The following is a 21223-nucleotide window of genomic DNA, read 5'->3' on the forward strand; positions in this document are numbered from 1 at the left end:
CCTCTTCCTGACTCTCACCTGGTCCCACTGATGGTTCTGGTTCGACAGCACCAGGAATCCCCCATCATCGATGAGGACACAGAGCAGGTCCTGAGAGGAGGAAAGGGGAGGAAGTTAGAATGGGGCTTGCTTCAGATCCTCTCCCCTAGGCTCTGGCAGTCCAGTGGCTCAGAGTGGGAGTGCCACCACACCCCCCAGCTCTGGTAAGGCAGTGAAGTCAGGGTAGGGATGTTGAGACCCACAGGCCAAGGGATGGGCTTGGGGTTGGGACTAAGAGGTCTGGGAGTGGGGTTAAGCTAGAGTCCGGGGCAGGTTCAGGGCACACGCACCTCATTGTTAACCTCGCAGTCCATCTCGCAGTGGCTGCTGGGGCCGCACTGCTAGGCAGAGAGTGAGGGCTGTAAGGCGCCTACCAGCTCACCCCCCTCCCGTCACCCTTCATACATCTGGTTCCCCAGGCCACCTGCAGCAGTCCCTGCCTCCCCATAGGGGCTGGAGCCACTCTTGAGTGGAAGCTTGCTTGGTAGGGGTTCCTGGGGCCTACTGCCCCCTGCCCTTGCCCAGGTACCTTCTGAGGCTGGTCCTGGTGAGTGCGATTGCTGGCCAGCACCTTGAACTTCTCAGCCCAGGCCTCCAGGTCCAGTTTGACACCCACCACTGCAGGGGAGAGTGAGGGGCCATCAGTGCCCACCTACCTGCATGGCACCCTGCCCACCGTCCCTTTCCCCACCTCTGCCCTGGGCACTCACCTGCTGGCCTCAGCATGTGCCCACCCAGGCTGAGCTCCACAGCTGTGCTGACGAGGATGCCCACTGTGTCGTTCTCCAGCTCCAGTGGCCGTAACAGGGCTGGGGGTGAGGTGGGGGTGGAGCCATCATGAGCAGGGGCCGGTAGCCACACTGACCACTCCATGCTGATAACCGAGGACCCAGGGTCCCAACCCAGGGCTGGCCCCAGCGTAAGTATACCCAGCACAGCATTTGGCATGACCAGTACTCAGTGACTGAAGGTATAGCCCAGCCCTTTTTTCATGTTTTCCTCAATCTCAGCCGGCCTTGTGCTCAGGGAGCAGAGCCCATCCCTGAGGCTTCCCACGTGCTTCAGGGCACCCTGGATGGACACTCACTGTCCTGGTGTGGGGGCTTGAAGATGTAGCCGTGGTTATCCAGGCTGCGGCGGTAGAAGCTGGCATTGAAGGGCTCCGGGTTCTCTGTCCAGTCCTCAGCTGCCCTAGAGCACCAAGAGATGCCGAGTTTGGTGGGTAAGGGGTGGTTTGGGCCCAGCCTAGCAGGGGCAATGGTCTCAACAGGGGCAGGGCATCAGGCAGTGGGGGAGGTCACTTACTTGTTGGGGAAGATGCGGGTGATGCCGCCATCAGTGGCAGCAAACACGGCCAGCAGGCTGTACCTGGGGATGACAGGAAGGTGGGGTCAAAGGCCTGCCTTCTGCCTAGCAGGGCCAGGGTCTCTGGCTCCCACCCTCCCCAGCCTCCTGCCCCGATAGGCTGGGCAGTGCTTACGTGTTGAGATCCTGGTCCCGCCACACACGCTCCACCAGCTGCTGTGTGATGCCCGTGTCCAAGATGAGGTTGTGCAGAAGGAAATTGTTGCCTAGAATGGGAAGGTGGAGTGAAGGGGGCATCTTTTGGCACTGCGCCCACCCTCTCCAACCCCCTACCCCCTGAAGGCTCCACCAGGCCCTTGGGTCTGCATATTTCCATGCCTGTCCGCTTCCTGGGTTCCACTGGGTTGCCCTGTCCTACCCGGGCACTGCCCAGACCCGCCGCCCTGAGTGGCACTCACACTGCTTTGAGTCTGGAGTCACTTTCTCCATGAGCTCAATGAAGTTTTTCAGGAACTCGGTGTTGTTGTCAGAGGCGTTGAGGTCCTTGCAATACTCTCTGGGGGGAGGGGTTGGGGAGGGGCAAGAAGAGTGGGCTTGGGGAACTGGACAGGGCAGCGGGGTCAGGATTTCCCAACAGGCCCACCTGGCTATTCGCTGAGAAGCCCAGGTCTCAGGGAGGGGCACATGTGTCCTTCCAGGCTGCAGCTGCCATGGGCCTGGCAGTCTGCCCCGGCTTGAGTCCAGGCAGAGATGGCATGAGAATGAGGGTGTGCTACCTCCACCCTGGCCAGTTTCCTCTCCTCTGCTCTTCAGAGCCTCCCATCTCTCCTGTGTAGCTGGACTCAGGACAAAAGTATACCTGGGAGGCCCCAGGAAACACCTATGGCTGGCTCCACTGGTTTGCCGTATAGCTTTGCCAGCCTGAATCTAAGAACCTTATCCTGCTGCTTCCTGGCTTGTGTACCTTTGTGCAACTCAAGCTCCTTGAGCCTCATTTTTTTCATCTAGAAAGTGGGTAATAACTGCTTCTACTGCAGAGGGTGTCAGGAAGTCAATGGGAATATGTGGGTTGTTGGACTGGCTGTTCCCTCTGCCTGGAATGTTCCTGCCCCAGCAGTTGGCAGGCCAACTCTTTTCACCTTCTCAAGGCACTTGCTAGGTTCAGCACTGGCTCTGGTTCCAACAGACGTGGGGGCTGCAGGGTGTGGAGGGGCCTGCTTGGGGCTCTGCTCCCTCAGGAGGTCTTAGTGAGCATCTAGTTTGAGGGATGGAGTTGTCTATCCTGTCTAATCCCTCATTCATACGTCTTCCACCAGGGACCTCTCTGCTGGCTGTATGGCAACAACTCTGTGGGAATTTAAAAACTGCACCCCTTCCCTGGGCTGTGCTAGGACCCACAGTTTGGTGAGGTCAGCTGGGACTGGGTCCTAAGAGCCTTTGTGCAGTGCACAGCGTGTGCCTCTGTATGTGGAGGCTATACCTGACACACCCAGAGTGATGCCCACACAGCTGTGCTTGAGAAATACCAAGTCACCTGCAGCCCCCCCCAATGCCCCTCAATTCACATCTGTGCATTACTTCATTCACTCACCCAACAAATATTTATTGAGCTCTCCTGAGCCAGCAATACAGAAGTGGCAAAAATGAACACAGTCCCTGCCCTCACAGAGCTGCACACTTCCAATTGGAGCATTACACACACACACACACACACACACACACACATGGTGACTCAGAAATACAAACACACGTCTACAGAGAGAGTTGCAGAGAAATGTGGGTGCATGCACGTGCCCGCACGTGCACACACATGGAGATTAGGAGTGTTCAGAGCCCCCGTGTGGTGCCTGAGAGTGCTCTTCAGTCTCTGTCATCTGCAGCTACCCACCTGCCCTTATCCAAAACTCAGGTAACAAGGGAGGGCTTCACCCCTGGGGGCCCACTGGCCTCCTCAAATGTGGGCCAGTCGGCAGAGGGTATGCACGCGAGGATGTGTGTGTGAGGATGTGTGTGTGCATCTGAGTGTGCATTCTTGGAACTGTCCAGGCCAGGGCCTGCCCTGGGCCGGACCCCTCACTTGCTGGAGCAGCTTCTCAGAGCCCCTGCCTCCCCGCCCCTGCCCCTGCCCCGTTGTCGGTGAGCCACCACACCTAGACTCAGGGCTCTTGCTGGCTCGGCCCCCAGACCCACACAAACGGTGACTGACACAGGACAACGACGGGGTTGTGGGGTGGGGGGTGGGGGAGGGCACCACAAACCAGAGCAGCCAGCCCAGGGCAGAAAGGGCCCTCTCCTGGTGGCCTGGGAGGGTAGGGAAGGTCAGCAGAGAGTCCAGAGCCTTCCCGCCCCAGACCTGGTGGGAGCCAGAGCTGCGGGGCTGCTGGCCACCACTGCCTGGTGCGGCTACATGGCCCAGGTAATGCACGCACGGGTCGCACATATGGGGCTATGCATGGGGGAGGGGAGCAACACTGCACGGGACAAAGACACACAGAGCTCCAGGCAGCGGTGCAGGGGGCAGGGCGGGGGCAGTGGGGGTGGGTAGGACACCTCAGCAAGGCCACACGCAAGCTACCTGGGAGCAATGAAAACATGTCCTTCAGACTCAAAGCTGCTGGGGAGCAGGAACTCAAAATCTGCAACAGAAACGGGGGGTTATCCGGCGGGGGCTGGGGAGGCAGGAGGCCAGGGGGCTCAGAGCTGATGGGGCTGGAGGGACAGGGGAGAGGGTGGCTTGAGGGAGGGGGAAGACACCAGCAAAGAGGGAACCCGCCACTTCCACGTTCAGGTTCAGGTTCGAGCCAGAGAGAAGGGTCGGGCAGGGAGGGGTGGGGGTGGGGGGCCTGCGGAGACGACAGCATCGCAGGAGGAGGGCAGTTATAGCCAATATGTTGCCCAGGCCTGGTCCTCTGTCGGCAGTGAGTCCCTTGGCGTGGCTGTATATGCTTCCATACGGCTGTATAGCACATATACACGGACACACACACACACATATATATATACACACACTGCTATATATATGCATGGTCTGGGGGAGGCGCCAGTCTCGCTCTTATCACATCCATAATGGAAAAAACCGCATGCTGAGCTTCCTTCGCCTCCAAAGAGACTTTGAGGAAGGGAATTGGCTTTTGGCTACGGATTTTTATCTTTCTTTGCCGCAGCTGTTTGTGTTTTGGTAGGTCTCGCTTTTGTTCTGTGTCAGGCATCAACATGGCCAAACCGAGGGGGTTTCTCATGGGCACAGACAGTCCAACCAGAGACGGGCATGGGCAGCTGGGGGTGGGCTGCAGTGCATTGTGGGGGTCTGGAGGCTAGGTGAGGGGAGACCCTTGAGGTGCTCCTGTTCCCACACTGGGAGCTTGGAGGGGACACGGGGTGCTGCCTGGGTCTGTACACCTGCCCTGCTGGGCTGGGGGCTGAGGGGCAGTTGGGGAAGGAGTAGGGCTGGGTCTCCACCCTTCCACAGCATCTGTCTGGGTTCAGAGCAGCCAGGGAGGAAGGCTGGGGCCTCTAGATAGGGCTTAGGGGGTGCTGTTGGTTCTACCAATTCGGCCTGTGATCTGTGTGTGTGTGGACATGTATGCGTGAGTATGCATGTGTGTGTGTGTGTGTGTGCGTGAGCGTGTGAGTTTGTGAATGGACCTGGGGATGTGGCTTCTGGGCCCTCTCTGGTCTCTCCCTGCTTGGCTGGATTGGCCACCTTGCTTGTCTGCATCTGGGGGTACTCCCCTGCTCTTGGTCTGTCTCACTCTGGGCAGCCCACCTTCCCATCCTGTCACCCCGACCTGTGTTTCGCCCCAGGGCTTCATTTTCGCAGAAGAGGGGTCTTTCCTGTTCCCAAATACTCCCACAATGCACTGCAAGATTCCAGGAAGGGGGACTTGGGGCGCCTGGAGGGACTGGGAAGTCACTGGTTGGACTGTTGCTTTCTGATAGGACTGTGAGGCAGGGTTTGGACACAAGCCAATGGGGGAGGGATGGGGGAGGAAGACGAGGAAGAGGAGAAGGAAAAAGAAAAAGGAGGGAGGAGGAGCAGGGAGGGAGAACTATGCTATGGTTTCATTGTTACCAGGGCCCTGCATTTCTGGAATTGCTGGGTGGGATGGGAGGGTGGAAAAAGACAACTCAAGCCAGTGGGAGTAGGGCACGCCCTCCACCCGCATCTGGGCCAGTGGGGGCTGCCGTCTTCCCTTTGCTGGACCAGGCTGCACAGGGTCTTCAGGGCTTCTTGGGGAGCCCCTAATTCCTGGCCACAGGGGATGGGGCAACCCTTTGTGGCTCTCCATGCCCCATCTGTCCAGCCTTTTCCCATCAGGGTGGCTCTTTGCGTGCCAGTGGCAGAGACCCTTGTGTGCTGTCCTCTCTGACTCCCACAGCATCCTTGGTGACAAGTCTCCCCTTGTTCTCTGTCAGGGACCAGGAGCTCACTGCCCACCTTTTCTAGGAGCCTTTTTGAGTACAAGAACCTTTTCCCTCACTCCCAGCCTGATTCCCTACAAGTTCCTTTGTTGGTCCTTGGGGTCCGGACAGATCTCATTCTGGGCCCAGTCAGGCCCATGTCCCCGAGTCTGCCTTTATTTCCCCAAGGGAACACCATCTCCACACCTGCTGGCTGACCCTCCCCAGGAGCCTCCAGCACCCAGGGCAGGGCTGGGCCAGTGGCCTTAGCAAAGCCTCTGGGAGCAGCACAGTGGGAGAGCAGCAGGGGGCAGGGGCAGCAGCAGCTAGGCCAGTGCCCGGGAAGCTCTGGTCTGCCTTGGTCTCCCCGGGCCTGGCTACCTGCCCTATCTTGCCCCTCTATGTGTGTGGCTTCCAAGGCTTCTGAATTCCTCTTGGAGGTCTGTCAGCTTCCGGAGTCGCTGCCAGAGGTCCAGAGGAAGGAGAGTGACTCCAGAGGAAGCTTTGTGGGGGTGGCCCCTTCCCCACCCTCCCATAAACCCTCTTGAGGGCTTACTTATTCCCTGCACCTCAGGTGCCCTGCCCTGCTGGGTGGGCGGCAGTGGAGAGGCAGCCAGTCCTGTCCTCACTGTCGAGTTGTCTTGGAGGGACAGAGAAGGTGAGGGAGACAGGGGCTGCCCAGGGGGAGTGAGGAAGATGAAGAGGGGCCTGAGCTCTCAGACCAGGCTGGAGAACACCCTGCAGGCCGGGCCAGGGGAGAGGGGCACTGGCTTTACCAGGGTTTTAGGGATCAGAGGAAAGGCAAGAACTAGAGGAGCCAATGGGTGCTGGGAGGGGAGCCCTGGAGAGCAGGGTTTTGGCTGGTCCTGGGCAGGGAGGGGGGCAAGCAGGGTGGGTGGGGTGGGAAGAGGAGGGTGCACTGGTTCTGAATATACTTGCCCTTCAGTTTGCTGATTGGCACTGGGACAGTCCACCAAGAGAGAAAGCGAGGAAAACAAAAACAACACAAACACAAAAACAAACGAAAAAGGGGAAGGGAAGGGGAGGGGCACAAACAATATTTTATTCAATGGCTGTTTGAATGAAAATATTGTGTCTCATCATCATACCGAAAGGAAACTTCTTGCAAAAAACGACATGAGAGAGAAAGAGAGAGCGAGAAAACTCAAAGGAGATGAGCCCCAGTCAGCCAGGCAGGTGGGGGGGCGCCCGGTGGGGCCGGAGCCCCAGCCTCCCTCCCAGTGACCTCGGGCGGTGGGCAGGCGGGGCCACAGGCTCCGGGACCGAGGCCTCCCGGGGAGAACCAGGGTGAGCAGGACATGCAGGGGTGAGCCACAGGCAGAGGGGTGGGAGAGGGAGGCAAGGAGGGAGGGAGGGGGAGATGGAGAGAGAGGGGGGGGTGCAAGGGATGGAGAGAAGGAAGGGAGAGGGAGCAGATGAGAGGGCTTGAGAAGGGAAGGAAAGGAGGGGAGAGAGGAGGGAGGGAAAGGAGAGGATGGGGTGCAGGGGTGGGGGAGGGGGAGGAGGAAAAGAGGAAAGGAGGGAGTTAGCAGAAGGACAGGGAAGAGGGAGAGGAAGAGAGAAGGCAGGGCTGCTGAAGAGAAGTAAGGAAGGAGGGAAAGGAAAGTAAGAGGGAGAGAATGAAGGAGAGAAGGAGGAAGGAATGGAGGGAGGGACAGAGAAGGAGGGGTGGGAGGGAGGTTAGAGGCAGATGAAGTGAGAGGGAGATGTGAACCGAGGATGGGCGAGGAGGGGGCAGAGGGGAGAGACTGGCTTGGTGGGGGGTGCAGGGAGAAGGGGGAGGGAGAAAGGAGGGGAGGGGGTGTCTTCCGAGAGTGCAGCCCCCAGGGGTGTGCCGGGGAAGCCAGGCTAAGGAGGGAAGACACGGAGCAGGAGAAATCAAAAACAGGAACCTCAACGGAAACCATGAGAGAATAGTCTGGAACCAAATCTGAGAAAAGGCGAGCATGCAGATTTCCACAGACTTTCCGAAGGCTGGTGCCCCCAGCCTGCGAGCGCCTGGGGGGGTGGGCAGACAGGCAGGAGGGACCGCCTTGCCACCCTCGCCTCTGGCAAACGCAGCTGGCTCTGCTGCCTGGGGCCGTCCAGGGTGCGGGATGGAGGCTTGGGGGGTGCAGGGCGCAGGCAGGGGCCGGGGGCCACTTACACTTGACCTGCAGGATCTGGTCGCTGAGGTTGGCTTGGAGGTAGAAGGTGCTGTAGGGCGGGAGCACCAGCCCGAGGCTGGGGAGGGGAGGAGGGGAGGCCTGTGTGTTACAGCTGGGCAGAGGCTGGCCACCCCAGCACCCTCTCCCTCTGGCCTTGGGGCTGAGCAGAGGCCCAGGCTGTGGCATCCCCTCCTCCCCTCTCCAACAGGGACAACTTTCTCAAGTCAGCTGTGGGTGGTTCATGGCATAGAGGTGAGCACCCTGGAGACACCCAGGGGCCTGGACTGCCCCCTCCCCTATACTCTTCTGGAGGAGGCAGAACTCTCGGCCCCAAAGCGAATCTACCCCCAACTGTCCCCCCCACCCAGTGGCCTTCCACACACCACCTGCCCAGGCAGCCGCCCCCACCTGACAGCAGCAAACTCAAAAGGGGGCAGAACCAACGCTGTCAGTGGGCGAGAGTGGGATGTGAACTGTTGTGGGCAGGGGCTCCCCTGACACTCCGGCCATGAGAGACAGCTAAAAGCAGGGCAGGACCAGTAAGGCAAGGGGCTGTCACAGGCTGGTTTGGGGGTGTGAGGATGCACCTGGCATTTCTGTGGGGTGCACAGAGGGCAACCTGCCCTGAGTAGGCCTGGCACAGAAAGGGTCTGGCTTTGAGGCTGAGATGCCGGTTGACAGCAGGCCTGGAAGGCTGCTGAGGGCAGTATGCTGGGTGCAGATACCCAGGGGGGTGATCCAGGCAAGGGTGACATGAGAGGGTGTTGGGGGGTGGTCTCAGATGCACTGTCCTGTCTCTGTCCTGTGCCTCAGGGGCTGGCACTTGTCCTTGAAGGGCCCGGTGGAGGCCTGTGGGGTGCTGAGAGTCCTGGGGTGAGAAGTGAGCACCCTGGCTGCTGGTGGCCCACTGGGGTGGGGATCACAGCCGGCTGAGATCCCACAGACTGGGGGGGGGCCGCTGGGCTCAGACTCTGGGCTCTGGGGCCACTCCTGCCCCTCCCTGCCTACCCAGCCCTGGCCCCACTCACCTGTAGTTGGTGCTCCTGATGGGCACCCAGGTGTAGTTCCGTGTCACCTCATCTATGTACCTCTAGGAGAAGAGGCTGGGTCAGGTGCTTGGGCCAACAGGTGGGGGTGGGATCGGGGAGGGAGGGGGCCTTCCCTGACTCTCCATGCCCCTTCCCCAGCTCCTCACCTCGTCCAGGGACTTGACCAGCGTTCTGATCTGCTTGTGGCCCTTATTGCCATCGATCATGCTCCTACGGATCTAGAGGGGCAGGAGACATGAGGGTGGGGCCTCTCCCCTCCTCCACTCTGCACCCTCCATCCCTACTCTCCTTCTCCTCACCTCTTCCTTGTTCTCATCCTCCAGCTCCGCATCCAAAAAGTCCAGGGTCACAGGCTCCCGGAAGTTAGTGGTCTGCAGAAGGCAAGGTGGGAAGTCAGGAGTCCCCAGATCACAGGATTCACCTCCCTCCAATGCCGCCTGCCTGGCTCACCTGGGGCTTGAGGTTGGGGTGCAGCAACACATAGCCGTTCAGGTTGATGGCAAACACATAGCCATTGGCTCCGAGCTGAGGGCACAGATGGGGAGCTCAGGGCCTGCAGGGCTGGGCAGGGATTCCCATGGCGAGAGCTCTTCCAGTCATGTCTTCCAGCCCGCTGAGGGGTGCTGTTTGCTTGCTTGGGCCAAGGGCCCCCACAAGTCACGTAGCCCCAAGCCCACCCTTTAAGCCAGGTCCTGCAGGCTTCCCCCTCCCAAACACTGGCCATGTTGAGGCCAAGAAGGTCTGCGGGGACACAATTTGGCATTTTGCAGTTCTCACCTCCCTACTCCTGGGTCTCATGGAGCTATCAGTCATCTAGAGCTCTTTGCTGCCCCTGGTCCCCCAAGGCTGCTGCTCCTGTCCTGCTGTTGCCCTTCCTTGCCCACTGCGCTGGCTGCTGTGCCCGTGGGCCACCCCTTCCTGAGCCCTGCATCTGCCAATCTGGGTTCATGCCTCCAATCTGTGCCTCCTTTTGTTCCCCTCTCAGTAGAGTAGAGGTGGAGAAGCGAATGCTTTGGAATCCCACAGGCCTGGGCTTCCCTTCCTGGTGGGATCCTGGACGCCCCTCTCACCTCTCTAAGGCACAGCTTTCTCCCTGTGCACAGAGGCCAATGACAGCCCTGTGCGGGGGGCCTTATGCGGCTCAGGCCGGAGTATGCTGCACCCAGGCACTCTGCCAACCCTTCACAGCCGAGACCCAACCTCCCTTTTCCCAGCCTGGGCCTACCACACTGTGACCTTGCCCCTTCCTTGGTTTATGATTGTTTCCACCTTCAAGCCTTTGCCCAGAGAGTTCTCTCTGCCTGCAGGCTATGCCCTCCCCTCCTTTCTGCCCGGGACACTCCTGCCTACAGAGCTCCAGTTCAAGGATCGGCAAACTACAGCCCACAGACTGAGTCTGGCCCTCTTCCTTTTACTGTATGGCTGCAGGCTGAGAATGGTTTTTACAGTTTTGAATGGTTGAAAAAATAAAAAGAATTATATTTCATGACATGTAAAAATTATATGAAATTCAAATTTCAGTGTCCAAAATAAAATAGTCTTGAAACAAAGCTTGTTTGCCTGTGTTTGGTCTGTGGCTGCTTTTGCAATATGAGGCAGAGTTGAGAAGACTGTACGGCCCGCAAAAATATTTTCAGTCTGGCTGTTTACAGAGATTGCCAACCTATCTCTGGGCCCAAGGTGACCTTCTCTGGAAGCCTTCCTTGACTCTCTGCTGAGCCTGACTTGTGTTGGAGTGGGAGGCAGAGGAGGTGGGGGGACAGGCAGGCACTCACCGTGTAGTTGGGAGTCAGCCTCTTGATGTCACTCAGAGCCACATCAATGCCCATCACGCCCAGGATCAGCTGGTTCTGGGAGCAGAGGCATCAGGAGTCTGCAATGGGCCCAATTCCCTGGAGCGTCCCCTGGTCCGGCTCCCCACACCCAAGGCTTCAAGCTGCTCTCACAAGCAGCTGCCTACTCCAGTTCGCACCCTGCGCATACCTCCTCCACCCCAGACCTACCATGACCCTCACCCAGTGGGAGACCTCACCTTCTTTTCTCCAGGGCTGTCCTGTGTCAGGTTGAAAACGGGGAGGGTACCTGTCACCACCAACCCCAGACCCTGCAAGGAGAAAAGGACGATGGTCTCCTGTGGCCAGCCTTGCCCCCACACTGAGTGTTCAGAGCAGGGCACGGGCCACCCCTCTCTCTCCTCTGCCTGGTGTACCCCTCTAGAGGGGCCTTTGAGGGACCTGACCCTGTGGCATATCCCTGGAGGAAGGTTGCCAGCCCAGCCCTTCCTTGCCCAGGGGCCTTACCAGTGCATCCTCATACACGTTGGTCCACTGCACCTGCTTGGCCTCCTTGCCCGCCAGCACCATGGGCCTTCCCAACACGTCCAGATATTCCTGGGAGAGGGGGCAGGCAGGGGTCATGAGACTGCCCCTTCCACAGTACCCTCCCCATTGTGGTGCCTGAGGTGCCAGGATTGTGCCCCCAGAAGCCACCAGGGGGCGTTCTTGCCCCACACCTGCCCGCGGACCGCAGCGTCCCGGCGGGGCAGGGCTAGGAGGGCCCCCCGCGGTCTCACCTGCGTGTTGATGCGGATGGCACCGATGGAAGGGATCTCAAAATAGTAACCTGTGAGGGAAGGGGAGGCAGAGGCGGGCCTGGGTGGCGCTGTGGGACCCCAGCACAGGGACCTGCACCCCGGGGTGCATCTGCAGCTCCCCTACTTCTCAGACTTCCTCTACCTTTGGTGTAACTCCCCCCAAACTCAGGTCCTTGTAGAGCTCCCTGCCATCGTCCTTTCACTGGGACTGACGCCCCGGAAGGGGGTGTGGGTGTAGGGGAACATGGAAGCAAATTTGGGGGCAGAGATGGGGTGAAGGGAGGAGCCTGAGGCCTGACGGTCCCCCTTCTAGGATGGCAGTGAGTCCACCAGGAGGTCTGGCCAAAGTGTATGGAAAGATGGACTGACTGGCAGACAGACGCAGGAGCAGACAAGCTGGGAGATGGATGGACAATGGACGGTCAGACAGATGGCTAGAAAGATGCTCAGTCAGATGGACAAGACAGACAGCCCTCCAGAAAGAGGGAGAGCTGGACAGCCACATGTGTGGAAAGTTGGACAGACAGTGGATGAACAAACAGCAGGACAGCTGGACAGACAGACATATGGACAGACAGGTGGACAACCAACCCCATGGACAGCAGGATACGGCAGGCAGGCCCCATGGCCGTGACATCGGGGTGAGTACCTTTGTTGGCACAGGCCATCCACTGCAGCGGGGTGACGTCATAGTTGTGTTGCCCCACAGAGAAAGTGAACACACGCACCTGCAGGGTGGGGGTGGGGGCTTGAGGTCACTGTTGGGCCATTAGCGGACACCCTCCCCTGCACTGTGCCCAGGGCTGGGCAGGCCCCACTGGGGCTGCACCTCACCGTCCGGTTGGGCCAGTTGTACTTCTCAAAGATGTCCTGTACGCGGTCCTCGCCGCCGTCCGTGAACATCATGATCATCTTGTTGCAGTTGGCGCGAGTGATGTTGGACTGGGTGGGAGCGGGGAGTGGGATCAGGTGGCTCTCAGTTCTCCCTGGTTCAGGGGCAGGGCCTCCCTCCTGCTGGCTGGCCTGGCCCCCATCCCCTCCTCCCCACAGCAGATGGTGCTATCAGTCCGAGCCGCCTGCCCAGTGCTAACAAGGCCATCCGTCTCGATTTTCTGGTGTCACTGTGCCCAGCCCTCGCCCGCCCCTGCCCTGCGTGCCTGCCCACGGGGCTCACGTTCTGTAGCTGGTCAAAGGCATACTCGAAACCAGCCTTGTAGCCCGTGGTGCCCTTGGCCACCATGCCCTGCACAGCCTCCTTGAACACCTTCTTGTTGCGCACGTTGGCCTGCACCAGGTGTGTGAAGCAAGACACAGGCTGTGCCTTCTCGTTGAACTGTGGGGCAATGGGGGTGGTGAGTGGTGTCAGGCTGGCCTGAGAAGGCGGCTGTTGGCATGAGGCTGGTGGTGGCCACTGAGCAGGGCAGGTGGGGGTGACCAATTCCCTGCCCACCGGCTGCCGTGGCACTCACCGAGGCCACGTTCACATAGTCGTCGTCAGACAGCGTGTCCAGCATCTCACAGACAGACGTCTTCATGAGCTTCAGGGTCAGGCCGCTAACACTGCCACTCCTGGGGGTCAGGCAGCGGTCATGGGGGCACCGGGTAGGCCTCGGCTCTCCTCCTGCCATGCCCCCATGATGTTCCTGGGCAGCAGAGTCCAGCCCCTTGCCCAGCCCAGCCTTGCCTGCCGGCACGCTCACTCACACGTCCACGATGATGACCATGTCCTTAGGCGACGAGGCTCCCTGGATGTACCTGCCCAGGAGAAGCCTCGATTAGGGCCTGGCCCACTGGGACCTTGCGGGTCCTTCTGTCCTTCACCAATCTACTGATTCAACGTATTTTAATTCCACTGCAAGGGCCGGACACAGTTGCAGGCACTGGGAAAACCACATTTGATCAACACAGTCTTCCAGTGCATGAACAGCCCCAAGCAGGGGTGAGCAGGTGATACAGAGTGGGAGTTGGGGGCTTGTTCCTTGCCCTTAATGGCTTGTCGTGTCCCCTGCCCTGGTTTGGGACCCCAAGGGCAGAGCCCTAGCTCTGTATGGGATGCAGCAGGTGGCGGGGGGTGGTGGAGGGGGTAGGAGGAAATCACAAGGGGTGGGGAGATGCTCGGGAGGGGCTGGACCCTGCAGAGGGGCCACTGGTAGGGGTGTCTAGGGCTCAGATGGGTGGGGCTGAATCTGACCCAATCCCTCAGTCCGGAGGGGGTGGGGGATGCCGGGCAGGGGACGGAGGCCAGAGGCAGCTGGGAGGCCTGCTTGGGTGATGGGATCCATTTTCCAGTGGCAATGATGTGTGAAATGAAAATTGGATAGAGCTGGCTGCGCCCTGCTCGGAGGCCTGGATATCAGGAGGGAGGGGAGCAGGCAGGAGCAGTGGGGACCTGAGGGGGTGTCCCTACCCAGCCCCTTTCTGCTTGCTCACCACGGTCTCCTTCGGACGTCGTACAGGTCGATCTTCTTGGGGGCTCGCCATGGGGTGGCTGTGGGAGGAGAGGGGGTGAGGTGGGATTGTCAGGGAAGGGCCTGGCCTGGCCGGCATACCTTGCAGAAGCAGCTGCACCACTGCAGCCCACAGGGCATCCATCCTGCCCATACTCCCTGGGATAGGTGGGCTGGGGGATGGAAGAGGGAGGGTGCTGGGTGGACAGGGAGATGGGGCGAGGCTGGCACCCACCCGGATAGTAGCGAGTGACTCCTGTGGCACTGCCAAAGACCTGCCAGAGCAGTGAGGGGTCCTGCCTGCGGTTCTCGATGAACACGTTCTCCAGGGCCTCTGTCCAGTTGAGTTCATTGAGGATGACGGTGGCTGCAGGGGGAGCAGGGGGCTCGGGTGGGCAAGTGCCTGGGCTGGCCCCCAGCTGAACCCCACTTCTGCCACAATGACACACCTGCAGATGCCCCCAACTTTGGAAGCCTCTCCTGCCCTCTGCCTATCCAGACTTTCCCTCGCTTCCCAGGGCCCTGCTGGGGCTGTGCCACCTCCTCCAGGAAGACCTCCCTCCCCCAAGTCCTTGAAGGCACAGCTCAGCCTACCCCTCAGCCTGGGCCCCATGCGATCAGGCAGGTGGCTGTGGCCTGTGATCCCTCCAGAGAGTCTGCCCGGGTGGCAGGGAGCTGTGAGCTGGGACCCTGGCTCTGCATCCTGCTTTGAGCCTGTGGCTGTTCCCCTGGGAGCTCACCCACTCAGCATGCACTCCCGGCTGCAGCCACAAGAAAGCAATTAAGGGCCCGATGATGGGGTTGGAATTATTCAGCTATTAAGGTACCTGATAAGCTGGAAGCCACTCAGCTCCATGATTAATCAACTGGGGCCAGGAGCAGGCAGGGGTAGGGGAGGAGCTCCCGCAGAGGCAGGGGCAGTGCCACGATCCTGCCCCAACCCAGGCACACATACTCGCAGGCACACACAACATGTGCACACACATGCACACAGCCTGCATCCCCCTACAAGCATCCCTGCAGCCAACCTCCCTGTGAACCCCAGTCCCCAAACCCACCTGCCCTGCAGCCCTGACTGCCGCCACAGGCACAGGAACACATGCTCCTACTTACACACCACCCTGCACCGACAGGGGGACACCAGTGGATCCTGCTCTCACAACCCTCCACCCCCAAGCCCCCCTGCACCCTGTGGCTGCACATGTAAAATCCCCTGGCCACACATAGATGGACATTCATGCTGCAGATCCTTCAACCCTGGTGGAGACCCAGAATGGCTCGTGCAGGGCTCCCCTGGCTGCCCACCAATTCGGGGCAGCCCCAAATCTGCCTGAGAACTCCACATGTGTACAACATGTGTGCTCATATGTGCAGCGTACCCGTGGGCATGCGTGCATTGAAGTGTGTGTTTGTGGGAACTCTCAGAAAAGGCAGCAGGCGTGGGACATCTGCTTCTGCCAGGCCTCGTGTCTCACCTCCTCCCCTGGGGGCCCTCATTTCTTCTCCAGCTGCCTCCACCCCCTTTCTTCCTAGGGGGAACCCTGCCACAACCACCCCTCCCCTCAATCCGTCAAAGATCCAGCATGAGTGAGAAGCAGAGAACGCCTTCCATAGGCTGTAACCTTCAGAGCCGACCGAAGACAAGTGCTGTGACACAAATGCTCAAGGCTCTGCTCCCAGCCCAGGGGGCGCTGACACACTCCTGTCCCCTGTGCTCTCTGCTGCGTCCTGTCTGCCGCCTAACCCCTCCCCTTCTGCTCTCGCTTCCTTCTCTCTGTCCCTGCAGCCGCTCTTAACTGGCCATGATGTGACACCAAAACACATTTCTAGCATTGGCTGTGCCTGTTGAAGAGTATGTTATGGTCTTGTTCCTAATTTAGAATCTTAGTGAGTTGAACAATTTCTATTTTTCTCTTTAAGGAAAAATAAAGTCAGGCTCTCACATTGTTTCATATTGAACTGTCAGGCCTGGGAAGCTGAGGCCTGCCCCTGTCTGGCAAGTCACCAGTCACCAAGCCTCAGTTCCCCATATGCACAGTGAGAGGCTCAGAGTAGACCATCCTGGAAGCCCCTCTGGTTGCTGACCAGGGTGTGTTCCTGGCTTAGTTCAAGAGCCGAGAGAAGACCCCCGGCCACAGACACACACAGGCACGTGCCTCCGCTGCAGGACACATTTGTGCAAATGTCCCACCTCCTGCCTGGGAAGGGACTGCTACTCGGCCCCGGCCACACATACACACACCCACGTGCACACATGCTCTGATCGTGGTGCGTTGGGAAACGGGGGCCATGCCCCCTCAGGCAGGCGATTACAGATTTAATTAAAAGTGACACAGTAAATAAAAAACATATAAAAAGTAATTTGTGTGGGTAGCGAGGGGTGACTGGGGAGGGCTGTGTGGCTCCTATTTTAATTAGTGTGCCTGCCTGTGATAGTGCCCCTCGACTGGCTCGGGTAGGCGGCCTGTGGATGGGCAGCCTTGGAAGGGTGAGGTAGGGGGAGGGCCCTCCCCCACCCTTGCTTGTGGCTGCCCTGAGTCCTGGCTGACCCTAAGGGTAAAGGGGGCCTCCCTGAGGACACTGGGGGATTCTCTGAATTTTGGAGCCCCCTCAGTGGCTCTGGGACCTTTATTCTAGGACCCCCGGTCCAGTGGGCCCTTAGGATTCTGGGGCTACTCTGTAGCTGCTCACGGAAGTGTCAGAACAAACAGACCCTAGTGCCTTGAATCCTGCTGCTGGAGCAATCTGACCAGTGTTTGAGTCCTGGCCTCCTCCCCCTACATCTCCCCGGATCTTTGGAAAGTTCCTTCTCGTGTCTGACTCAAATCCTTCCAGCTGCAGTGGTCTGTTCTCCTGTTGTGCAAAGCCACCCTGTGCCTGGAGCTCGGACTCTCAACCATCTTCTTCCCACTCCCCCATCCCCACCTCCCAGTTCTGGCTGCTCTGGGCTGGAAATCCTCTCCCCCACCCCCTCTGCTCTGCACTCTTCATCAAGGAGGGGTGGGGGTGCTATAGGGCTAATGTCTGTGAGTGAGGAGTAGCTCTCTGTCCCTCCAAGCCCCCATGTCCATCTGATGTGGTAGCCTGTCGACCTCTGGGTCAGAAACCACACGGGGCCAGGGAAGGTGGGAGGAGCCACTGTGGGGCAGGTGGGGACTCGATCCTGTGTGGGGAGGAACACTGTGTGTGTGTTTGCATTCATGTGTGCAGATATGTCCACACAGGTTGAAGACATACATGCACAGGCATTGAGAGGCTTGGTGTTTCGAAGCTTGCTGAGGGTTAGCAAGAGGCTGTGCCCATGAGTGGCTTGAAGCCTGCCTGTGGGCAGGTCTGGGAGGTGGGCATCTGTAAGTGTGGGTGTTGGGGGCCTAGAGGTGGACGGCACTGGCCTTCTATCCCCAGGGGCCTGGGGCAGATGGTCTTGCACCCGTGGTGGGTGGAGAGGGCTGTCCTGGTTCCCTCTGCACACTCACAGCCTTTGTAGATGTCCGTGGGGATCTGCACAGCTGTGTACGAATAGTTGACCTTGTTCTTGAAGTTTGGATCCTCGACGAAGTCCAACCTCAGGGTGCTGGTCTTTGACCCCCTCTCCACATCCTCACTCTCAGGGTCGTCCTGCAGAAAAGCCCCCCGCCCCCAACCCCCGGCAGTGTCAGGGCTGGAGAAAGGAAGGGTGGGGTTGAGCAGCCCTCTGGGTAGGGGCAGGGAGGGCCAGAGTCTTGGGGACAAGGGTTTCTGAAGGACAGAGACCATTGCAGTCAGAAACGAAGAGAGATGAATGGAGAGACATAAGGAGAGATAGACAGGGGGCTCTTCATTCAAGAGGCCTGTGACTCCCTGCCTGCCCCTGCCCACCATTCGCACATTTACTAAACCCAAATTCTAAAACCAAAACCAAACCTGCCCACTTCCCCACATCCTTGAAAACCAATTAACTGGTAAGGGATCAAATCTCTGAGCCATTTAGAAAGAGCGGGCTGCAGATCTCTGCCTACAAGGACTTGCTTTGTGCAGGCAAAGGGAGGCCCCAGCAGCCCCTCCTGGGAGCTCTGTGGACCCCCTGCCCCCCACTGGGCCTCGCCCATCCACTGTGTGGAGTTCCTTTGGCACAATACCCCATCTGGGTCTAGGCAGTCTAGGGGCTGAGCTGGGGGTGTGGGTGTCAGTCCTCAGATAGCGCTGGGCTGGGGTAGTTAGCTATAGACCCGGTGGCGCCTGCTAGCAGCAGGACGGAAAGGGGCCCCATTGACTTTCTAAAATGAGCTGCAGCCGCCTGACAGGTGCCAATTATGGCATCTCTCAGCCGGGCAGGCTGGGCATGCGCTGTGCATCCCCGCCCACCGCCACAGGCTGGCAGGAGTGGGCCTATGACTCCAGAACTGGTGCCACAGCCGAGGGGGAGGGGCAGGCATGGGTGCAGGTGTGCAAGGGGAGAGGGAAGATGGCTGTAGGGAGAGAGCGGGAAAGGCTGGGAGGAGACAGGCTGGGGAGGCACAGGGAGCAGAGCTGGGGCTTCGTGCCCTGGTACGAGGAGCCTGGGCGGCTAAACCATCCACACATCCTCACCGCTTCTCAAGACCCCTCTGACCACCCCCCAGCACGAGGCTCCCGCATTTCCTCCCCACCCCACCCCCATCCTGGTCATGCCCCTTTTATCCCTGCCTCTGGGAGATTGCCCAGGCTGCCTGTCTCCCCACCCCCCCAGCCAGATGTGCTCTCTCCACCGGGGTGCTCTGGGCCCACCACCAGGCTGGGGAGTGAGGCAATGCCTGAACGGGAAGGGCAGGGGTCTGGGCTGGGGTGGAGACGGGCACGGCGCTGTGGGGCCTGTGGCAAACACCCTTTGCATTTCTTCAATGGTGGATTTTGTGCAGCAAAAATCCAAGTCATATGCTGCCCTCCCATTGCCCCTCACTCAGTGTGCAGCCCCTCCGTCCACCCCCGGCACACCCTCGGAGGATGCTCAGAAGCCCCTGGGTGCTGGGTAAAGCCAGGGCAGGTGGCTGCCCGAGCACGGAGGCCGGAGCGGAGCCGGCTGCCTCTGAGGCGGGTGCCACTCACGTTCCGCTCAGGAGGGGGAGGTGCAGGAGAAGAAAGCCCCCGAAATGTCAGCAGCAGATGAAGGGCGCTGGCAAATTTAATCTCCCAACTTTCCCAACTAATGTGACATTTGGATTCCGTTCTGATAAGCTATCAGCTGGCGAACTTTTTCCTTCTTTCTCTTTCTCCCCACCCCCACCTTCTGGCTTGGTAATTTAAAAGTAAATGGTCTAGAAAAATCTCTAACTGTACCTCTGGCAAAGATTAAAAAAACAAAACAACACAACAAGCAGGGCTGCCGACAAACGCGTGCGTGCCGTTACTCATAGCAGGGTCTGGCTGGGCTGGGCAGGTTTCTGGCCTCCCCCTAGCCCAGCCCTGCCATGGGATGGGGGAGTCTCTCTCCTTGGCGGTCCCTAGTCGCTTCGGCAGCTGTCCAAGGGGCTCAGAGTGGGAAATCAGCAATTTAGAGCCAGGGCTTGGGCTCCTGGACAGTTGGGGGTCACAGGGGGCTCAGGTGTCCTGTAGGGGGGTGGGCATCAGGGCAGGCCCAGGCTAACCGAGGGGCTCCTCAGCACCTCCCCCGTGCCCAGGGCTTTGTACATTGGGCAACCACAGTCTCCTGGTTTATATTTAATGCACTGATTGCTAAAATTACAGCCCGCTGCCGAGGGGGGTAAGGAATTAGATTCAGGGTCTAATTAAAGGTTTGCTCTTCATTTGAATTTCAGATTCCAGCTTTAATTTTAGCAACTTCTCCCGGAGCCATGGAGCCTCAGCCAAGGGGAAGCACACCTGCTTGAGCCCACCCACCCCTCCTTCCCATGCCCCCTGCCCGCCTGCCCTCCTGATGGCCGGTGGACCCTGTGCAGAGACCCTTTCTGGAATTCCCACCTCCTGGTGTCACTGCATACCTCCTGCTCACCCCAGGAAACACTGGAGGAAGACGGGATTCGGGGTCTCCTGTCCCAGCCAGCACAGGTGTGGCTCCAGAGACTGTGCTGCTCTGACCCCTCTGTTTACAGAGGGAATAGTAGGTTCAACTACATTAGCAGAGGGGCTCAGGCCTTGACAGTTTCAAACACTGTCCACTTCCCGCACCATGCACCAAAAGGTCATATGTCTTCTGCATGAGTCCTCTGGTGACGGGGACCTCACCACCTCATAGGGCAGCCCAGGTAGACATGAGCCAGGTGACATGGAAGCAGAACAGCAGCGTCATTCTGTTCGTCTTGAGATCACCCCCTCTGCGGGGATCTGGAGCTGAGCTGGAGCCCTCTCCCTCATCTGAATAATGGGCACACACACCAGCTGCCTTTGCAGCTGAGGTGACACGGACTGAGCTCAGGGTCGAGCTCTGGTTGTGGGGCCAGGCATTCCGGGAGCTCCACACACCGCTGCGCGTTCCCCTCATTACAGGGAATCTGCACAACCCTGGGAATGCACCACCGCCTGCCTGCCCGCCTCCAAGAAGCCCTCCAGCTGCTCTTCTCTCCCCAGTACTCATTGTACTCAATGAGCCCCTCTAGAGGCTGGAACCCTGAACTGCCCATGGGGGGACTTCTAAGGGCCTCGCCACCCTGCCCACACTGCAGTGGAGGGGTGCTCATTAGTAGGCACAGAGATACAGCCCTAGAGGGGTCAGGACCCCCAGGAGAGTAGATGGAGGTGTTTGTGGGGGTGGGATCTGTGTTATGACTCTGCAGGGTCAAGCTCAGAATGCCGAGTGCTGGGTCCTGCCACCCATTTTACAGCTGAGGCCACCCAGGCTCAGAAGGGGACTGCTTCTCGCAGCTGCCCTCTCGCCCACTCCAACCTCAGCAAAGGCCTAGCAGGGGGGCCGTGGGAGCAGCGAAGCAGGGGGCACTCACCAGCTCAGCGTCAGCCTTGGCGTCATAGTACATGATGTCTTCCTCCTGGTTGGGGGAGAGAGGCCTCAGCACTCAGGGCCAGGGATTCCTGAGATGCAGCCAGGACCCCCCGCCAAGGCCTTGGATGGCCCCCTCAATTCCTCCTGAGAGTCTTGAGACCGAGACTGCCCTTCCCCCCACCCCAACCATCCAGAGCTGCCATCCTGGGAGGGCGAGATGAGTCAGTGCTGAGAGCACCCCACCCCTGCTGTGGCCAGGCCTGTCTGGTCCCTGACTCAGTCTGCAGAGACTCCGGCAGAGGCAGCAC

The 21223-nt window shown here is 59.3% G+C and overlaps 1 protein-coding gene across 5 annotated transcripts in view; it reads right to left on the bottom strand.

Moving 5' to 3' along the window:
* CACNA2D2 (calcium voltage-gated channel auxiliary subunit alpha2delta 2) overlaps nucleotides 1-21223 on the bottom strand; it is a 147868-nt gene that overhangs the window by 3361 nt on the left and 123284 nt on the right. For 3 of the 5 annotated variants that reach the window (XM_037797026.1, XM_037797007.1, XM_037796988.1), the window contains exons 5-31: nucleotides 20917-20961; nucleotides 17479-17620; nucleotides 14238-14369; nucleotides 13986-14043; nucleotides 13260-13310; nucleotides 13025-13124; nucleotides 12730-12888; nucleotides 12390-12497; nucleotides 12205-12283; nucleotides 11535-11584; nucleotides 11263-11352; nucleotides 10995-11066; nucleotides 10738-10812; nucleotides 9413-9487; nucleotides 9262-9333; nucleotides 9109-9180; nucleotides 8942-9003; nucleotides 7913-7989; nucleotides 3920-3980; nucleotides 1803-1900; nucleotides 1520-1610; nucleotides 1345-1407; nucleotides 1127-1230; nucleotides 750-848; nucleotides 569-657; nucleotides 330-380; nucleotides 19-90 (exon numbers count right to left, since the gene is read on the bottom strand). In XM_037797026.1, coding sequence (XP_037652954.1) covers nucleotides 19-90; nucleotides 330-380; nucleotides 569-657; nucleotides 750-848; nucleotides 1127-1230; nucleotides 1345-1407; nucleotides 1520-1610; nucleotides 1803-1900; nucleotides 3920-3980; nucleotides 7913-7989; nucleotides 8942-9003; nucleotides 9109-9180; nucleotides 9262-9333; nucleotides 9413-9487; nucleotides 10738-10812; nucleotides 10995-11066; nucleotides 11263-11352; nucleotides 11535-11584; nucleotides 12205-12283; nucleotides 12390-12497; nucleotides 12730-12888; nucleotides 13025-13124; nucleotides 13260-13310; nucleotides 13986-14043; nucleotides 14238-14369; nucleotides 17479-17620; nucleotides 20917-20961 — 2247 coding nt within the window. The remainder of the gene's footprint in view (nucleotides 1-18; nucleotides 91-329; nucleotides 381-568; nucleotides 658-749; nucleotides 849-1126; nucleotides 1231-1344; nucleotides 1408-1519; nucleotides 1611-1802; nucleotides 1901-3919; nucleotides 3981-7912; nucleotides 7990-8941; nucleotides 9004-9108; nucleotides 9181-9261; nucleotides 9334-9412; nucleotides 9488-10737; nucleotides 10813-10994; nucleotides 11067-11262; nucleotides 11353-11534; nucleotides 11585-12204; nucleotides 12284-12389; nucleotides 12498-12729; nucleotides 12889-13024; nucleotides 13125-13259; nucleotides 13311-13985; nucleotides 14044-14237; nucleotides 14370-17478; nucleotides 17621-20916; nucleotides 20962-21223) is intronic. The other 2 variants (XM_037797016.1, XM_037796998.1) reach the window with 1 other exon arrangement.

The sequence above is a fragment of the Choloepus didactylus genome, chromosome 1 (genome assembly GCF_015220235.1).
Source record: "Choloepus didactylus isolate mChoDid1 chromosome 1, mChoDid1.pri, whole genome shotgun sequence".
Lineage (NCBI taxonomy): Eukaryota > Metazoa > Chordata > Mammalia > Pilosa > Megalonychidae > Choloepus > Choloepus didactylus.